The 17,090-nt window shown below is 30.9% G+C and overlaps 1 protein-coding gene across 2 annotated transcripts in view; it reads left to right on the forward strand.

The window, feature by feature from the left end:
- Positions 1 to 17,090, forward strand: part of LOC145293841 (galectin-4-like) — a 115,530-nt gene that overhangs the window by 64,957 nt on the left and 33,483 nt on the right. The window contains exons 5-7 of one of the 2 annotated variants that reach the window (XM_080140514.1): positions 5,053 to 5,172; positions 7,067 to 7,155; positions 8,706 to 8,723. In XM_080140514.1, the coding sequence (XP_079996640.1) occupies positions 5,053 to 5,172; positions 7,067 to 7,155; positions 8,706 to 8,723 (227 nt within the window). The remainder of the gene's footprint in view (positions 1 to 5,052; positions 5,173 to 7,066; positions 7,156 to 8,705; positions 8,724 to 17,090) is intronic. The other variant, XM_080140515.1, reaches the window with a different exon arrangement.

Raw genomic sequence — 17,090 nt, forward strand, 5'->3', positions numbered from 1 at the left:
TGAGACCTTTTCCAGAAGCGAACATTCTGGATAGATACTTTTGCAGAGGCTCTCAATCTGTACAATAGTTGCCTATATAATGTTTTCAGATATTTACAAGTATACATGGATGTATTTTCTGTGTGATGTGTCATATATTTGTTTCTAAGATGGTGAGTGTGTATGTAACTGCCTAGTGATGAGTATATAAATACATTTGATAGACGGTCTTTACAACAATAGGGGACAGATACAGTTCTCTTTGGTGAAGGGTTAACATCGGCCAATAAGGAAACATACTTTTGTGATGTGATCATTTCCGGGAGCAGTAGGTCTCCTCATTGGAGGGAGGGGTTGAGACTCCCAATACACTGGAGAATGCCAGGAAGATATGCTTGTTTTATTTGTTAAGTATTATTGTATGCCAGGGCAACAGCAACCACCCCTGCTGAAAGGAAGAGTTATGAATTTTATCATTTTTATGAAACCAATATATAAATTTTATTGTCTGGTGGAAAATTAGCAACATATGTCACTTTGAGAACAGATAATGGAAATTGAGGTTATGAGCTTAACCTTTTGGAGCCTGAGAAAGTGGCAGACTGCAGGCACACACGCAGGGAATCGGGATTCCCATTAGATGACGTACTTACTGGTGATTGGTTTAGGTGGTAGTCAGACCTACCCCTGACCTGACTACATAAGCTGGTCCCCATACAAAGATCTGCAGTTGGAGCTGAGATTTGAGCGAATCTAATACTAATCAAAGAGTTGTCACCCCCTCTCTTTCTCTTCCCGATTTTCACCACTACAAAACTGAGAGTAATTAAATCTAATTGGGACTCAGTCGAGTTTTGTCAAATCAACACCTGAACAATTGTATTTAAGTTATATTTGTACATATATCTTGAATGAACCAATAGAATATCGAGTCTTTCTTATGTGCATGAAATTGATTCATTTCCAGTGTGACAGAATGATGAGGCAGCGGCCTATCAATCCAAAGGTGAAAGAGATTCCGACCAGATTGAGTCCCCTGCAAAGGATGAGCACAGATCACATTGGGGTCCGTGACCGAGGATTGACTCGTATATTTAGGGATCGCTGAGGGTTCATACTTTATCCATTTGGCTTGATCTTGATTTGACAGATTTTTGGAAAAGCTGCAAGTGAAAATTTGTATGACTCAGTCCTGGTTGTATTTACAACAACTTTATTTGCCAATGTTTCCCCATTGGAAAACTGCACTCTGGTCTTAGGTTTTTACATCTTAACTATCGATATTTTCCAACAGTTTCTCCTGTTCTGAGCCATTATGGTTAATGGACCATCCTTCTCCTTTTCCTTCTGACTGCCGACTGTCTGCTAACTCTGACTACCAACCCTGACTAATTTCTATGTGTCTCTCAAAAAACTATTTCCCCCTCTTAATGACGTCATCAACACATATCACCACACGGCCATTGCCTAATCTGTCATATGTTCATCAGTGTTTATTTTTACTTATCAAATTCCTTTTCTCCAAGTAAAATTCCTGGGAACTTTAATGTAAATATTTTCTCCACTTAAAATACCTTTTTCACTTCGATAACATTATTTCTGTTATCGAAATTTCTACTAAATACTACACTGATGTCATGAGCGAATAACATAACCATTCTTTACTTGATTACTTTTCACATGTCATTTTTTTTCTTTTCTGAAAGGTAAAAAGGTACAACCTATCTTCTAGTGGCTTTTGGTCTTGATAAGAATGAGATTGGTGAATTGTCAGTTGAATTATAAATAATATTGGATTTAAAAATCATAAATAGCATGAATAGTCGATCACTTATGAAGACAATTTATGATATATATATTTAATTTGCAAAAACAACGTTCACTGCTGCTGATGTTTTGAACAAAATTGTCTGACACCGGAAACGCAGTTCCAGTATTAGTGTTCCAAAATGCACTCTTCAGAACATCTGTACTTTTTATAAGAAAGGATTGTCCGTTTCAAGACCCTACACTGGGGCCTAGACAACATTTAAGTATGCAGAGTATAGTTTCATTCTGTTCCAGCTTGGTCAAGGGCATAGGACTCCATCATTGGAAAAGTGCCATCCAACTACATTCCATCAAATGTTAGACCTATAGGGGCAGAAGTCCTCGTATGATAAGGAGTCGGGTATGAGCTAAACTGCTGATTTCCCTGTAAGAGCTTCTGTGCATACAGTTAAAGAATGAAGCAAGAATGGCAAGTTATTTTAGCAGATTAGTAGAAAGCACAAAAGTCCAACCGAAGCAAAAAAAAAAACCATGGGAAATAGGACCCAAAATCCGGAGAATTAAGTTTTGTCACTTTTTTTTGTTTTGATTTTTTTTTGAAAATCAACAACTCAACGACTCTGCAATAAAAATGATATCAAAAGAAAGGCAAATATGCTAGAAAGTCTTTCAAAATCCTCGGTACCAGGACGACCCATCGGGGCAAAAGTTCATAGGACATCTGAAACTGACAGTCAATGACTTCCTCAGTCGGAAGGATTTGTTGTTGAGCCAAGTATAAATACAAGGATGAATCGACGTGTGGATCGACTATATTGCATGAATGTTAATTTCAAAGTCATTTAAGGTAATAAATTTTAATTAATCCATATATATAGTTCATCGGAAGTATGAGGCCTTATGCCTCTTTCAGTAAGAGTTCGATTTCAAAACAAAAAAAAAAACTTGATCATTTCTAATGTTTAATGGCCCTCATATGAAGTTGCATTTATCAGTTCAGGTCGCAACAAATTCATTCCTTTAATTTCATTTAGATTGAAATAGTGTTCCATTTCTCTCTCCCTCCTCTTTTTGCGTTCTCAGTACTCCCAATTAATGGCCTTGTACCATCCAGTTAGGGAATCACCCTCTTCATGATTACATAAATGTTTATTTTGTTTAAACCATATAATCAGCCTGCATGGGGCTTTTCTTTTCGTCTTTTTCATTCTTGCACACAAGCGACTTTTTTTGTAAAAGGAAAGGCTGTCCCTTTCCATGTAAATAAGAACATTAAATAAGTGAAAATGAGATTAGGATAAGCCGAGACTCGAACCTTGTAGGCAAGGTTCAGAGATAGAATGTTAGAATCGGAATGTTAAAAAAAAACTATTAAATTCTATTAATAAATAGTTAGATATTGTTTATATTGTAAAAAGAACTGATAGTTCATTCTTTTATGAAAACTGAATTAAAAATGTCAGCTAAAAAGAATGAAGAATACAAATTAAAAATGTATTGTTAAAAAAAATTAAGTTAGGTTAAAAAATAGGTTAGTTGAGAATTCTCTGTTGTCGAAAGTATGTTTGGAAAATGTGTGCTTAGCCACATGAGTTGGTCACATTTTGGAACCACACTTCTGACGTCATAGCAAAAAGGGAATTCTCAATATAGGAGTTAGAATTAGTCAGATTAGAGAGTCGGGCAGTCAAGTTCGAGCAGTCAGCAAAGTCTATTGGAAAGAGCTGACATGGTCAGAGGAGGATCCCCTTAGAGGCGAACGGGTAGAAGTTTAACCATATAGAACAAATGTGAAATCTTGACGTCATTATTATTCGACCGGTCCAATGAAATAAAGAATCACCATCGATATTTGTAACTGGTTGTCTTTGTGTCATCATTCCACAAATTGAAAAGAAATGTGTTAATCATCTTATTATGAACATTGCGTAACCCTTCCAAAATATGTATCTCTCCTCCTCTCTGTATGTGCTACAAGAAATATAAGAACTGTGCATCTATCACCCTCGCTAATATGTTATAAGAATCCACAGAACTGTATAAATGTCTCCCCCTCATCGTTGTTATATATATGTCCCTGCCGTCTCTCGTCAGTATGAATGTCCCCATCATATCTCTTTTAATATGAACTCGGCGTCATCCTTTAATATGTACGCTATGCAACATTTTTGCTCACCTTCCATCATCCAATGACAGCAGAAAAGTCTCTTCTAGACAGCACATGCTGTTGTTCATTACGTGGGGGTCATCCACTTACGCACCTCAAACAAATAAAGGTCGTTGATTGGCTAACCCCAATGACATGTTTTAACTTACCTACCGAGATTTCCTTGTCTTATGGCAATGCTGTTTTGCTTGGCAGGAATATCATGATGAAAGTCTCCCAAAACAAACATTTAGTACCAGCTTAATTTATTAATCTTTTTTGGTGTTGGCTTTAAATTAAAGTTAGTATAAAACAACAGTTCAGTTTTGGTTTGGTTCAAAAGCTGTATAGGTACCATTTTTGAAAATCTTAAAATTTATTTATATTTGATTTTTGTTACAAAATCTTAATTACAGTGGTGACAATACCTTTAGCATCGCATTAGTCAATTTGGTGCAACTAAACGATAATAGCAAAATTCAAAATTTTGAATATTGAATTTCAAGGTAAACCAATGATCTTTACTTAATTGTCATGTTACAGTAATGAATATATTAAAAAATTATGAAAATGTTAATGTAGAAAAATACTTACTAAAGAAAACATTTTTTTTGACGAAAATTAGTGAAAATAAAATGTTAGACTAAAAACACTGGAGAATTTAAAGAGGTAAATAGTGTGTAATTATTAATTCTTTTAATAAATTGTTTAACAATTGTAAATGAGTTATTCGCTTTGTTTGTAGCGTAATTGAGTTACTTCTCTTGTTATGTTGGGTGTTCACAAAGAAATATGGCAAGGGTTTTTACGATAAAGATCAAAAACTTTAAAAAAATTTTTTTTTTTTTTTTTTAATAATGTGGTAATTAAGTACTTCTGACATGTCAATTAAGTAGATATCATTGTTTTTAGTTGAAATTGACACAAAAAAAACCAGAATTTATTTTAAATCGATTTTTTTTCATTTTCCAAATTTTGCTATTATACTAATTATACCAGTAATTCTGCAAAAATTAGATGGAAAGAATTTGAAAATTGATTGACATAATTAGATGGACTATTGTTTGCCATGGTGAAGGTTTGTTTTATTAAAATGTTTTTATAAATCTTATTAAAAAAATATCTTTCAATGTGTTCAAATTTTTATTTCCTGACAGGTGTTTGTAAATGGATCCTTTTTCCTAGAATTTGAACATCGAGTTTGCTATGACACTGTCAGGTGGCTCAGAATCAGTGATGGCCTTGAGCTCCATGAAGTTATTATGCAAGACTATGTTGTAAGTATTAAAACATATTTCTAGGTAACAAATCTTTGCCTTATTAAACAAAATATGTAGGTGTCATTGTGTTGGAGATATCTTAGTACTTCTGTTGGTGAGTACATAATTTGTATTAATGAATTTGCATTGCAGTATATGAAAGTGACTGTGCAAGGGTCAATTTCTATCGACTTTCAAGTGGTTATGACTTGACTGAAATTGTGAGAGCATTCGCCCTGGATTGCTAACCTTGAGACAACTCTTAATTCAATTGTTGAACAGTGTAGATACGTTGTCTTATAATGAGTTTTGTATCTGGCTTCACTGTTTTGAGACATGTTTTGAGTTGACCGCCATACTTCTTTCAGTTCAAATTGATGATTTCTCTGAATCTGCCTCATTAACACCATTACCAAACCAGCAAAAATGAATTGCAAGAAAAACTAATGGGGGGATATTTAGCACTGACGTGTTTAAAATTAACTACCATTGTCGATCTTGATAGCTGTGACACATGTTTGGGTCATGTATGCTTCAGTACTGTTTGAAGAGCCTATTATTCTTTCCTAGCTATTGGAAAAATAGTGCCTTGTGTTCAATTAATTGTATACACTTAATTATCAACAGTTATGTTTATTATTGATTCAAATAACGGAAACCTGTTTTGATAGCAAAAAAGAAATAACTCATTCATTTAGATCATAATTATATCCAATTTAAACATGACAAAATAACTTTTGAATAATGTCTGACAGATCCTGGGTATGAGTTTATGATATCCAGTGATGAAGCCCCATTTGGAGACTGTAAGGAATGTGGAGTTGCCCCTTAGTTACCATTGCTCTCAGATCCACTTTGGCCTGGAGTGTTTATACTTGTTACAGCATCTGATGCTACCAGATCAGGTTGTCTGAAGATACTGGCTTCATTGGTTTTTTCTTTCTCTTTGCAAAGCTCAATCATGTTCTGCAAAGTCAAAAAAACATTTTTCTTCTACAAAACAATCAAATCAAATACCATGAAAAAAATATTTGACATAAATAAGAATAAAACCATTTTCCAAAAATACTGGATTCAACATTAAATAACCCAGAAAGGGCTGATAGACCATCAAACAACCAAATCAATTCCATGAATAAATATTTGAAGATATAAAGATCTTGATGTACAAACTTTTAAAATTGTTAGATTCAGCATTAAATACCACAAATGTCGTTAAACAAAAACAACCAACATGTGACAGATGTTTGGAAACGTTTAAATAATGTGTACATTCAAATTATGGGCTTAGCATGAAAATGCTTTTCCAATCTGAAGCTAAGCAATCGACAGCCAAAGTCATCGAAGAATTAATGTAACAAAACTATTGACTCCTCATTTATATAATGGTGCTCCCAGATCAGGCTCTCTGAAGATATTGACTTGACCTAAAATGCACCAAACAGTCATGTTTTTTTTTCCCTTAGCAAAACTCAATAATGTTCCATAAAGTAAAAAACAAAGGCAACAATTTTTCTATGCATAAACAATTAAACCATAAATAGATATTTGAAGATATAAAAAAACTTGATTCATAGTTCCAGAATTACTGGATCCAACATTAAATAACCCTCAAAGTATTGATATGCCATAAAACAAAACAACCAAACCAAACATCATTAATAAATATTTGAAGATATAAAGAACTAGAAGCTTAAAACATTTTCCAAAATGACTGGATTCAGCGTTAAATAACTCAAGAGATTGATATGCCATAAAACAAAACCACCAAACCAAATACCATGAATAAATATTTAAAAACATTTTCTAAAATTATTGGATTCAGCATTAAATGAGCTGAAAATAGTTGATTATGCCAGAGAACAAAAACAAATTTTTAAAAAATCATACACTTTTACATGTTCTTTTCCAGAAAGTCCCATATGTTGGCACAATTGAAAATGGTATGGCTATTGGTAAGGCGATAGAAATCAAAGGTGTCCCCACTTTTGATGATGAAAGGTAGGTCTAGCCAATTGTCTTGGAATCTTAATATTCGTTTTTGTTTTTGATATATTAATTAGCAGTGATGTGCCCAGAGTTGAACCACAGCTATGGAATCACTTTTGTTTATACCTTTTAGGAAAAGGTATGAAGCCTCCTCTCCTGAAATAATAAATGAGAATAGTTTTGAATGATAGAACTGAATTTACAATAAGCGGAAAGAGCAATGGATCGAATGCATGAATTTCAAGAAAAATTTGATGAGAAAGACCGAGAAGTTTGAGTTGCTTTTTACCTCAACTATCCATGAAAATTTCAGGAAGAAAAGGGTCACACCTATGAAGTAAAGTAGCCATGCTTGTTTCAGCTGGTGATGAGTTTGCATGTGGCAGTGTATAAATTATGTGTGTGTGTGTATGTGTGTGTGTAATGCATTTGATGAGACATGCATATACTTTTGATATGCCGGGTTTGTATTACTGTACACATAGATTCGAAAAAGTTGTTAAAAAACAAATATATAACAAATAAATGTTATCAAAGGCAAAATAAGTTACTTTTCTACCAAACTGGATACATTTTTTGTGTTTTTATTCAATGTAACATGTTTATTCAGCTCGAAAAACATGTAGTGTTTACCGATGTATTGGAAAATTCAAAATGGCGCCCGACTCTCTCTTTAACATGGTAAGTTTGGGAAAAGGTGTTATAAATAATAAACTAGACAAAATACTATTAAAAAAACACCGAATATATATCAACTTATGTCACTCTAACATATATTGAGCGAATTTCTAACAGTATTTTGTCTAGTTTATTATTTATAACACCTTTTCCTGAACTTACCGTGTTAAAGAGAGTCGTGCGCCATTTTGAATTTTCCAATACATCGGTAAACACTGTATGCGTTTCGAGCTGAATAAACATGTTACATTGAATAAAAACACGAAAAATATATCCAGTTTGACAGAAAAGTAACTTATCTTGCCTTTGATAACATTTATTTGTTATATATTTGTTTTTTTGACAACTTTTTCGAATCTGTGTACAGTAATACAAACCCGATATGCCTGCAGTAGTCAACAATGTCTCATTGTGTGTGACTTGTCCTCTATTTAGCAGCTGAGGCTCACATGTCTGGTCTAAAAGAAATACTAGAAAAGAGAAGCTGTATGCTTGGGTTTTTATATTACATGTGGAATTAAGAGGTAAATATTCTTGCACCCATGGTTGGCTGAAAGAAACTGTTGATGGATATTTTATCCTTGATATTTAAAAATAACATTCATTGCTACTGCTGTTTCCCATATTCACAGCTTCCTCCCAAAAGCAGTCCTTTCATCATAAAGATGCATACTTGAAGTACTCAAACTATTTGATGGATACATCTAGAAAGATTTCTATTATAGCCACAAAATTATAAAATTTTAAAATGTTTATAAAATGAATGTTTAATTTAAAAATATTCTTTTTAAGAATTGCATATCCCTCATTTAAAAAATATTCTTGCAAGTTTTACATTTATTTTTCACTGCAATAATTTTTTTACCTAAATTTTCTTTTCCTAGCGGTCCTAATGCGACCAGGTAAGCTGAACTAAGTTAAAATCACAATGAGCTTGAGAGAATTGTGATTTGCATGTTATCTAGATTTTAGAATTTGGTATTGTTCATTGCTTTTTGTGTTTTATTTTTTATTTTATTTTATTTATTTTTTTTTGTGTGTGTGATAATTTGTATTTAGATTATTCAAACGACTCCTCACATCGGTTATTTTCACAAAATTTTGGTCTCTGTAATCTCCAACCTTCTTCAAAGGTATCTTTTTTGAACTCTGCAGAACCTCTATAATGATAGATTGTTTTTGTTCTATAAGCTACGACCGTGTCAAAGTTTTAATTAATTTATTATTAACACTCCTATCTGGTCATTGCTGACTGAATAGAACAATCTAGCTTGTAGATTAAATAAAGAATTGTTCAAAATTCCGTGTATGCTCCAAAGTTTGAAAATATGCACCTAAATATTATTACATGGAAAAATGCGCGCATGAAAAGTAATATTCTTAAGATTTTATTAAACCTGGAAAAGTAAAGGACAAGAAATTCAACCTGGAAAAGTAAAGAACAAGATATTCTAGTAAAGTAAAAAATAAGAATTTTTTAGACTTAAAATATTGCAGCTAAAAATAAAATTTGAATATTGATAAATATTTTATTTATTATTTGCATATGTTGTTGTTTATTGTTGAGTTAGAAAGGGTGTCAGTCGCTGGATTGAACTTATTTCCCCCTCCATTATTTGCATATATTTATGTAGTGAAAATTGTTTGAATAAAATTAATTCATTAGTTAGTTAGTTAGTAGATAGAATTAATAATTTTATAATTTTATTATATCATAATTAGGATCATTTAATTCTTTTTAACTCAACAATAAACAACAACATATGCAAATAATAAATAAAATATTTATCAATATTCAAATTTTATTTTTAGCTGCAATATTTTAAGTCTAAAAAATTCTTATTTTTTACTTTACTAGAATATCTTGTTCTTTACTTTTCCAGGTTGAATTTCTTGTCCTTTACTTTTCCAGGTTTAATAAAATCTTAAGAATATTACTTTTCATGCACGCATTTTTCCATGTAATCCATGATTTTTCCAGGCATTGCTATTGTACTAATATATAAATTTATAATATTTATTAATGATTGTCAAAAAAAATTAGCTCTCAAACACACATTTATGCAATATTTATCATTCAATCATAGTAGTTCCGAGACAGAGTCTCTACCGAGACTGCGGTTCATGAATTCGTGATCTGTATAGAGCGTAAACTAACAAAAAAGAAGATGGCACTCGGTGTCTTGTTAGATATCGTTGGAGCTTTTGATAACATACCCTTCAATAGTATGTTCAAGTCGCTACGAGAACTCAATGTGCCACCAGTACTCATCCGATGGATTGAGTATATGGTGAGGCACAGAACAGTTCAAGTAGAACTACTGGGGGCAACTGTTACAAGGGAAGTAGTTAAATGAAACCCCCAAAGTGGGATTTTATCACCTTTACTATGGAACTGTATGCTGAATCCTATTTTAAAGGAGTTTAAAAATAGGAATATTTATGCCCAGGCTGATGCTGATGACATCGCAGTGGTGGTCGTGGGTTCAAAAGCATCATTGGTCAGACGCATTGCCAAAATGGGACTACATTTTTCATCAAATGTGATAACGAAAAATTTGAGTTTATTCAAAGAATATGTATATCATAGAATTCACTAAAATTTTTAATCGATAAATTCACCATTTTTTGCTATAAAATCATAAGGAGAGTTAAAAAAAAAATAAGTTATTAAAAAAAGTTAGGCTTTTTAATTATAAAAAAAAAACGATACACGGGATTGAACCTAAAATCTTTCAACCAACCCCCGGTACTCTAACCGTTACGCTAACATATCATTTTGGTAGAATCGCAGTAAAATATATTTATATACAAAAGAAAATTATGCAAAATAAAAAAAGCGTTAGTCACTTATGTACTTACTCTCCTGTTTGTGAACCCATATATTTTGTTGTAACTTTTTTCTACTGAACCAATTTTCGAAATCATTTTTACAAAATGTAGCTAATGAGGTGTTCTATCCAACTATATAACCTGTTCCAAATTTGGTTGCGAATGGAATTAGTGGTGGGGGTTTGAATGTGTTTCGATTTATTCAATTTCGGACTTAAGCATATATTCAACCACTACCGTGGTTGAATGATATTGGTTGTTTATGAAAATAAATAGCATGAGAATTGTATTTTTTTTTTTATTATTCATACAATAAAAACAAATCCTTTGCTTTTGAACTGAATATACACAGCATTTTATGCATTTGTTTCAATTTCGTTTAATTTAATCTGAAAAATTTACTCACCTAGGGGAAATAATTATGTATTACTTACTTATGTAAGGGAGATAACTATTAGTATGCTTACGGTTTCTATAATATACTTCGCATTCTTTCTGATTTCTTTCAATTTTACAAATGTTTTTATTTTTCAAATTTTTAAAACTGATCATAGCAACAAAATGAATATCATTGTTTCCTTCTCACTAGCTGTGTTAAAAAAATATACAAATGATAACGTTTCTAATTAAATAGTTTAAATATTTAGAATTATTTTAATACATCTGTATTTATTTATAGGGAAATAACTCTTTAAATTGTTCTTAGAGTTGCCCCCCTTTTACAACGTATTGGTTTCATTGTTTAATCTGATTTTCTAAGATTAGTCTTTATCGAAATTGATAACTTTTCCAAAACGAAACGTAGAATACATAGACAGCAATATGGGTGTAATTTTCAAGATATCCTCGAACGAAAAATACTTTTGTGAATCGGTTAATGCTGATTGACTGAAAATGCTGCAATCTCCAAATAATTTAAACAGACTTATTATTAAAAAGTTGAATGTCTTTTTCAAACGTTCATTATTTTAAAAATATTTTCATATTGTTTGAATGAAACTTAATTCTTCAGGAATGTATTTAAAAATAAAACAGTAATTATAAACACTTTCGCTTTTTAAACATCTTTCAGAGTTATTTAATATATTTGAAATGGGATGTCATTGATTAGACACTAAATTTTTAAGCTGTTCTGCCTTTATAAACTACTAATACCTGGCTTTCCCAGTTTGATATTGCTTTTGAAAGTCCATAAATTAAAATGCTTGAAACATTAATTCAACATTTGATTCATATTTTTTTTTTCTAAACTCTAGGCAAAAATCTCAATGATAAACATTAATGGCCTTCGGGACAAGATCAAAGTGTAGTATCTGTTCTTCAGATGCTGCAAGCTATGACTAGCTATGACTAGCAAAGACCAGATGTGGGGGCAACCCCACATGCCTGACCTTTAACCAGCTCCCATTTCCCACCTCTCGGGAGCTGGTCCCCTTTTCCCTTCCCCCTCCCTTCACTCCTCACATTAAACATTGGCCTTGTGCCTAATTTGCTCGGTGGGGGAGCAAATAAATACCATCTGTTCTTCAGATACTGCACTTCAATTTCTTGTTCTGTCAGTGGAGGAGAAATCTTTCACGACTGAGACAATTTTAATTTTTGTTCCTTTTCTCCACGTTTAAGAACGACCCTGGTGTCTAACTCTGTCCCGAGGGAAGGCATTGTAAATAGGAACGTTAATGTTTTGATAATTTCGATACCAATTTCTTGGAAAAAAAACAAAACAAAAAAAAAAACGAAACAATAATAATAAAATATCCTTTCCAAACCAATATGTAAAGTATTTAAACTTGCAACTGTTGCATAAGCAGTGTGTGTGTGTGTGTGTATATATATATATATATATATATATATATATGATGATGATGATGCGTCAGTTGAATTAACTTTAAATAGGTAGTTTTGTTTTCACTATTAGTGCAAGAAATAGCCCGAACTTTTGCATCTACTAATTTAGATATATATTTTTAAAATTATTTAATTGACATTTAATGCAAAATAAAATTTTATTCTTTTCATATGCTATTCTTTTTTTCTAAAATCGACTTGTAAGCAAATCAGAGTACATCATTATGTCGGATATAAAGTTTTATGTAAACGTCATTTAAACAGAGTGGGGGTGATGGGGTTAAGCTTTCGATTTACTATCATTAAACTCATAAGATACAGACTAGTGATAAGTGAGCCAAATAGATTGTATAGGAACTTTCATATTTGATTTAAGAAGGGTGTTGAAATGACTTTACACAGAGTTTTGTTAAAGAGCAAACAACTTTAGGTCATTCTTGTTCAGTGTCGGCTAAACTGAAATGATTATGTATATTTAAGACAAGAACACATATAGCCCCATACATGGAGAATTTACCAATGAAATAGGATAAATCAGTGCGGCATAAGATACAAAAACCAAATTAGATTCGCCCTTAAATGTAACTTCTCATCACAAAAGCTGAAAAACCTAATGCTTAGTGGGTTTGCTAGCACTGAGAAAAGAAAATTCACAGCCAGTGATAAAAGATGTCGGTCATGTCTATGAATTGAAAATTGGCTTCTTCAGCTACAGAACTCATCAGCTAGGAAGAATCTCGTTCCAGACACTATCCTTTTCACTTTGTACTGGCCAGGCTTATGCCATATATATATATATATATATATATATATATATATATATATATATATATATATATAATTTTGTTTTGAGCAAGCAATCACTAGCATGAAATAATCTGCCAATGATTTATTTTAAGAGTATAAAGATTTGAAGAAATAAACTTAGGAGTCAAGGTTCTTTTTAAAGACATTAAAGAAAATTTGTTTAATAAATTTAGTTATGCATCCATTTAATTCTTTTTTATCTTTTCACTTACTTCATTCCTTCTACTTTGATAGTTTTAATTATTTTAGTAGTTTGAATCATTGGCATGAAATGCTTTTTTTAATTCACCTTAAAAAATTTTTCAGTGTCAGTTTTTATTTTGTTTTCGATGTTTTTGTGAAACGCATGTCCTGTCCAATTTAATTTCAAACAAGTCTTTGCATTTAAGAATATAATTTATTGACTTTTGGTTTAAAATATAAAATTGATGTTTTTAAGAATTTATAATACAAGAATATTTGTAAAAGTTTTCATTTCAATATGTTGCATGAAAATATGGTGTTGAAAATATTGGATAAAAATGGGTGCACTAAAAAATGAACCAACATGCACACATAATGTTAAGTTTTGCACTAGAATGCCAAGCTAAATCTGTTTATTTAAAATGCATGCAAATTAAATGGTCTTTTGCATTACACATTTTGGTTTTAAATTTATTTTATAAAAAAAGAATAAAATGAAAAATGTTGCATATGTTTATTTTAGTATCATTCATTGTTTTTTTTTTGTTTGTTTTTTTTATTGGAAAATTTTTTTTGTTTGTAAAAAGAGCTTGATTTATCTGGAGCCTTTATTCAACTTTCTTGAACCGATGAGAAAATCTATAAAAATAAATTTTCCTTCTGCAAAATGATTACCGTTTTCATAAGGCAAAAGCTTAAACAGATTAATATTGATTCTGTTAAAATATTTTTCTAAAAATTTGAAAGATTATTATTTATTTTTTTTTTAGTTAAAAATGCTTTTATGAATGCTGTTAACTGCATGATAATGCAAGTTGTGCATCAAATACTTCCTCCTTACTTTAGCACTGAGATATAAAAATATTATAATAGAGATAACGTCTCTTTAACAAAAACTACATTATGTATTTTACGATTCCCTCTTAGTTTTAACTTCTTATTTCAAATGATTTTCTTACATTTTTAATTGAGTAGAATGTCTTGTTATTCACAGGATTAACTTAACTCGCTCTTATATTCAATTCAATAACAAGTAGAACTTTTAACGTATTTCTTTGTTAAAGGCATCAAAACTATATTTTACCTTAAGCAATTATGTCTGCATCTATTTTCTAATGAAAGTATATAGGGTGAACCCACCTTTACCTAAAAATGGACTAATAAACAGCCTTGTTTTTCATTGTCTTTCAATAACATGCTAGAAATGTGCACCTTTGCATGGCAAGCACATCTGCATACAACATGTAAAATTGTCAATAAATCTAATGGCATTTTTTTTCATTGGAATTGGATAAATGGATTTGTTTCCTTTGATTGTGGACCCAGCTGTACATTATTTTTTATCTGCATATTGATGTCATGAAAATATTTTATTGAAACGCGTTAATCTTGTTATTAATCTAGTTCTAAGTAATCTTTCTGTATTATATATCTTTAATATGTATCTATTATTATAATTTAAAAAAACTAAGTTTTCATTAAAATTACTTCCGAATTAATGAACACAATATTTTAAGACTGGTTTTGGATAATTCCGTTAATATCAAAAAAACTATTGCATATGTACAAGGGAATAGAACAATGAAATTAAGTTAAACAAACGATACAGTGGTCAACCATAGTCAAGGGTAGTTGGAAGGCTTCCTTTTCATTACCTACTACACTGAAGTGTAGGGGGAGGACACCACTTCTTTTTCAGCATTACTCCACTTACTATTAAACCTTCTCTAATAATGCTGAATTTTATAAAGTATCATTTTAGTAGTGGTTGGTATGATTCAACCAAGTCTCCTGGCCCATTTGTGAACACTCTCAACATTATGCTAAATGGGTCAGTAAAAAAAAAAATGTAAGTGAATAACACCTAACAAAAATTTATTAAAGTCATGCAATAATATTTCTAAAGATTAGTATTTTTGTTTTAAATAACAGCAAGCCGTTTTAGTTAATAAATGAAAAAAAAAAAGATATTCATTCAGATATCATAAACGTTTTTACAAGTGGTATTTGTTTGGATCATCCTCCCATTAGTGCATTAGAAAAAATTGAAATTTATTTTTATCGAGCAAGTGTTGTAATGAACAAGCTGCATTCATTTTGAAAAGAAAATGTATAAAAATCCATCACTTCACAAAAGTTGGGAGAATCTATACTGCACTTCTCTTATATTCTCTATTACTGTATTTTAAAAATATTTACAAAACTATTATTTTAACTATCTGATGCTTCAGTTTTACTCTTAATTAATTGGAACCATTATATATTTGTTTCTCTCCTACCCTATCTGGTCCAGAAATAATCATTAATGCTTGTAGAAACCATTCTAGTAACTCTGACGTCTCTAGCTCAGATGATGAGAAAAGATCCTAAACTAAGAAAACTATACCATCTATAGGCGAAAGAAACTTGCCAAGATTCTTAGTTATCGAGTGAATAGAAAAGAAAAAATTGAAAAGTTATCACCATTTTGTTATTCCATTCTTGACTTTGCGGATCACTGGTTGGAAATCCTTAGCATCACTATTTTATAAGATACAACAGCAAGTGAAGGTAAAAAAAACAACTTTGTTTTTATTTTGGTCATTTCGTTATTCGATTTTTTACTCTGTGAATCGCCGGTTGAAAATCCTGGGTGTCTGTTTTCAAAAAAAAAAAAAAAAAAAAAAAAAATACAACAGCAATAACAGCAACTGAAATTAAGTTTTTTTTAAAGAAATCAATATGTAAAGTTTATACAAAAAAAAAATACCTTATTTCCAAAAGATCCAACGTTCATCAATTGTTCATTGGCCATTGCGTGCTCAAGTTTGAACATATTTTTAATGTTTGGATATCTATAAAAGCAGAAAAAAAAATCAACAACTACTACAGTTTAAACACACAGGCGGCAAAAAGAACTCCGTACTTGTAATTTTTAAAAAAACTGCAAATCTATATAATTATAAAACTCAAATGATCTTGTAACGGGTGTTGTAACCCACCATCTGGTTGTGCATGCATACATTAACAAATAATCAATGCGACAATAAAACATTGTTTTACTGTGTACGTTTTCAGCGTCCCAATTTTTTTTTTTTTTTTTCACGTTTAAATTATCCAAATAAACAATTGTTAATACTTTCTGGATTTTTTTTTTTTTACATCGTTCATTTTCGTATTACGTTTAAATTATTTTAGTCCAATTTTCTTACAAAGAAATCAACTTTAATCCATTGAAAATCATAAGAGCATTTTACAAAGGCGATTTACCCACCACCTATAGTTTTTTAAAAAAATTATTCTCCATTTTTTAATACACCTTAAAAAATATTCATACATTTTCCTCTACACGACCAACATAAATAAATAATCAACATGATAATAAAACATATGGTTTTACCGTGTACGTTTTCAGTGTCCCAATTGTTTTTTTTGTGTTTAAATTAAAAAATATATTAAAATTTTAATTTAACTTTAAGTGCACATTTACCTATAAGTATGGCAAACCACTTATAATTCAATGGCTGGAAATTTTTTTTTTTTTTTTTTTTTAAATAAACAATTATAAACAGAACAACTCGTAGAAATCTATCTATATTCTTTTTTTATTTTAATATATT

This window comes from Euprymna scolopes, chromosome 15 (genome assembly GCF_053919585.1).
Source record: "Euprymna scolopes isolate OS-2025 chromosome 15, ASM5391958v1, whole genome shotgun sequence".
Classification (NCBI taxonomy): Eukaryota; Metazoa; Mollusca; class Cephalopoda; order Sepiida; family Sepiolidae; genus Euprymna; species Euprymna scolopes.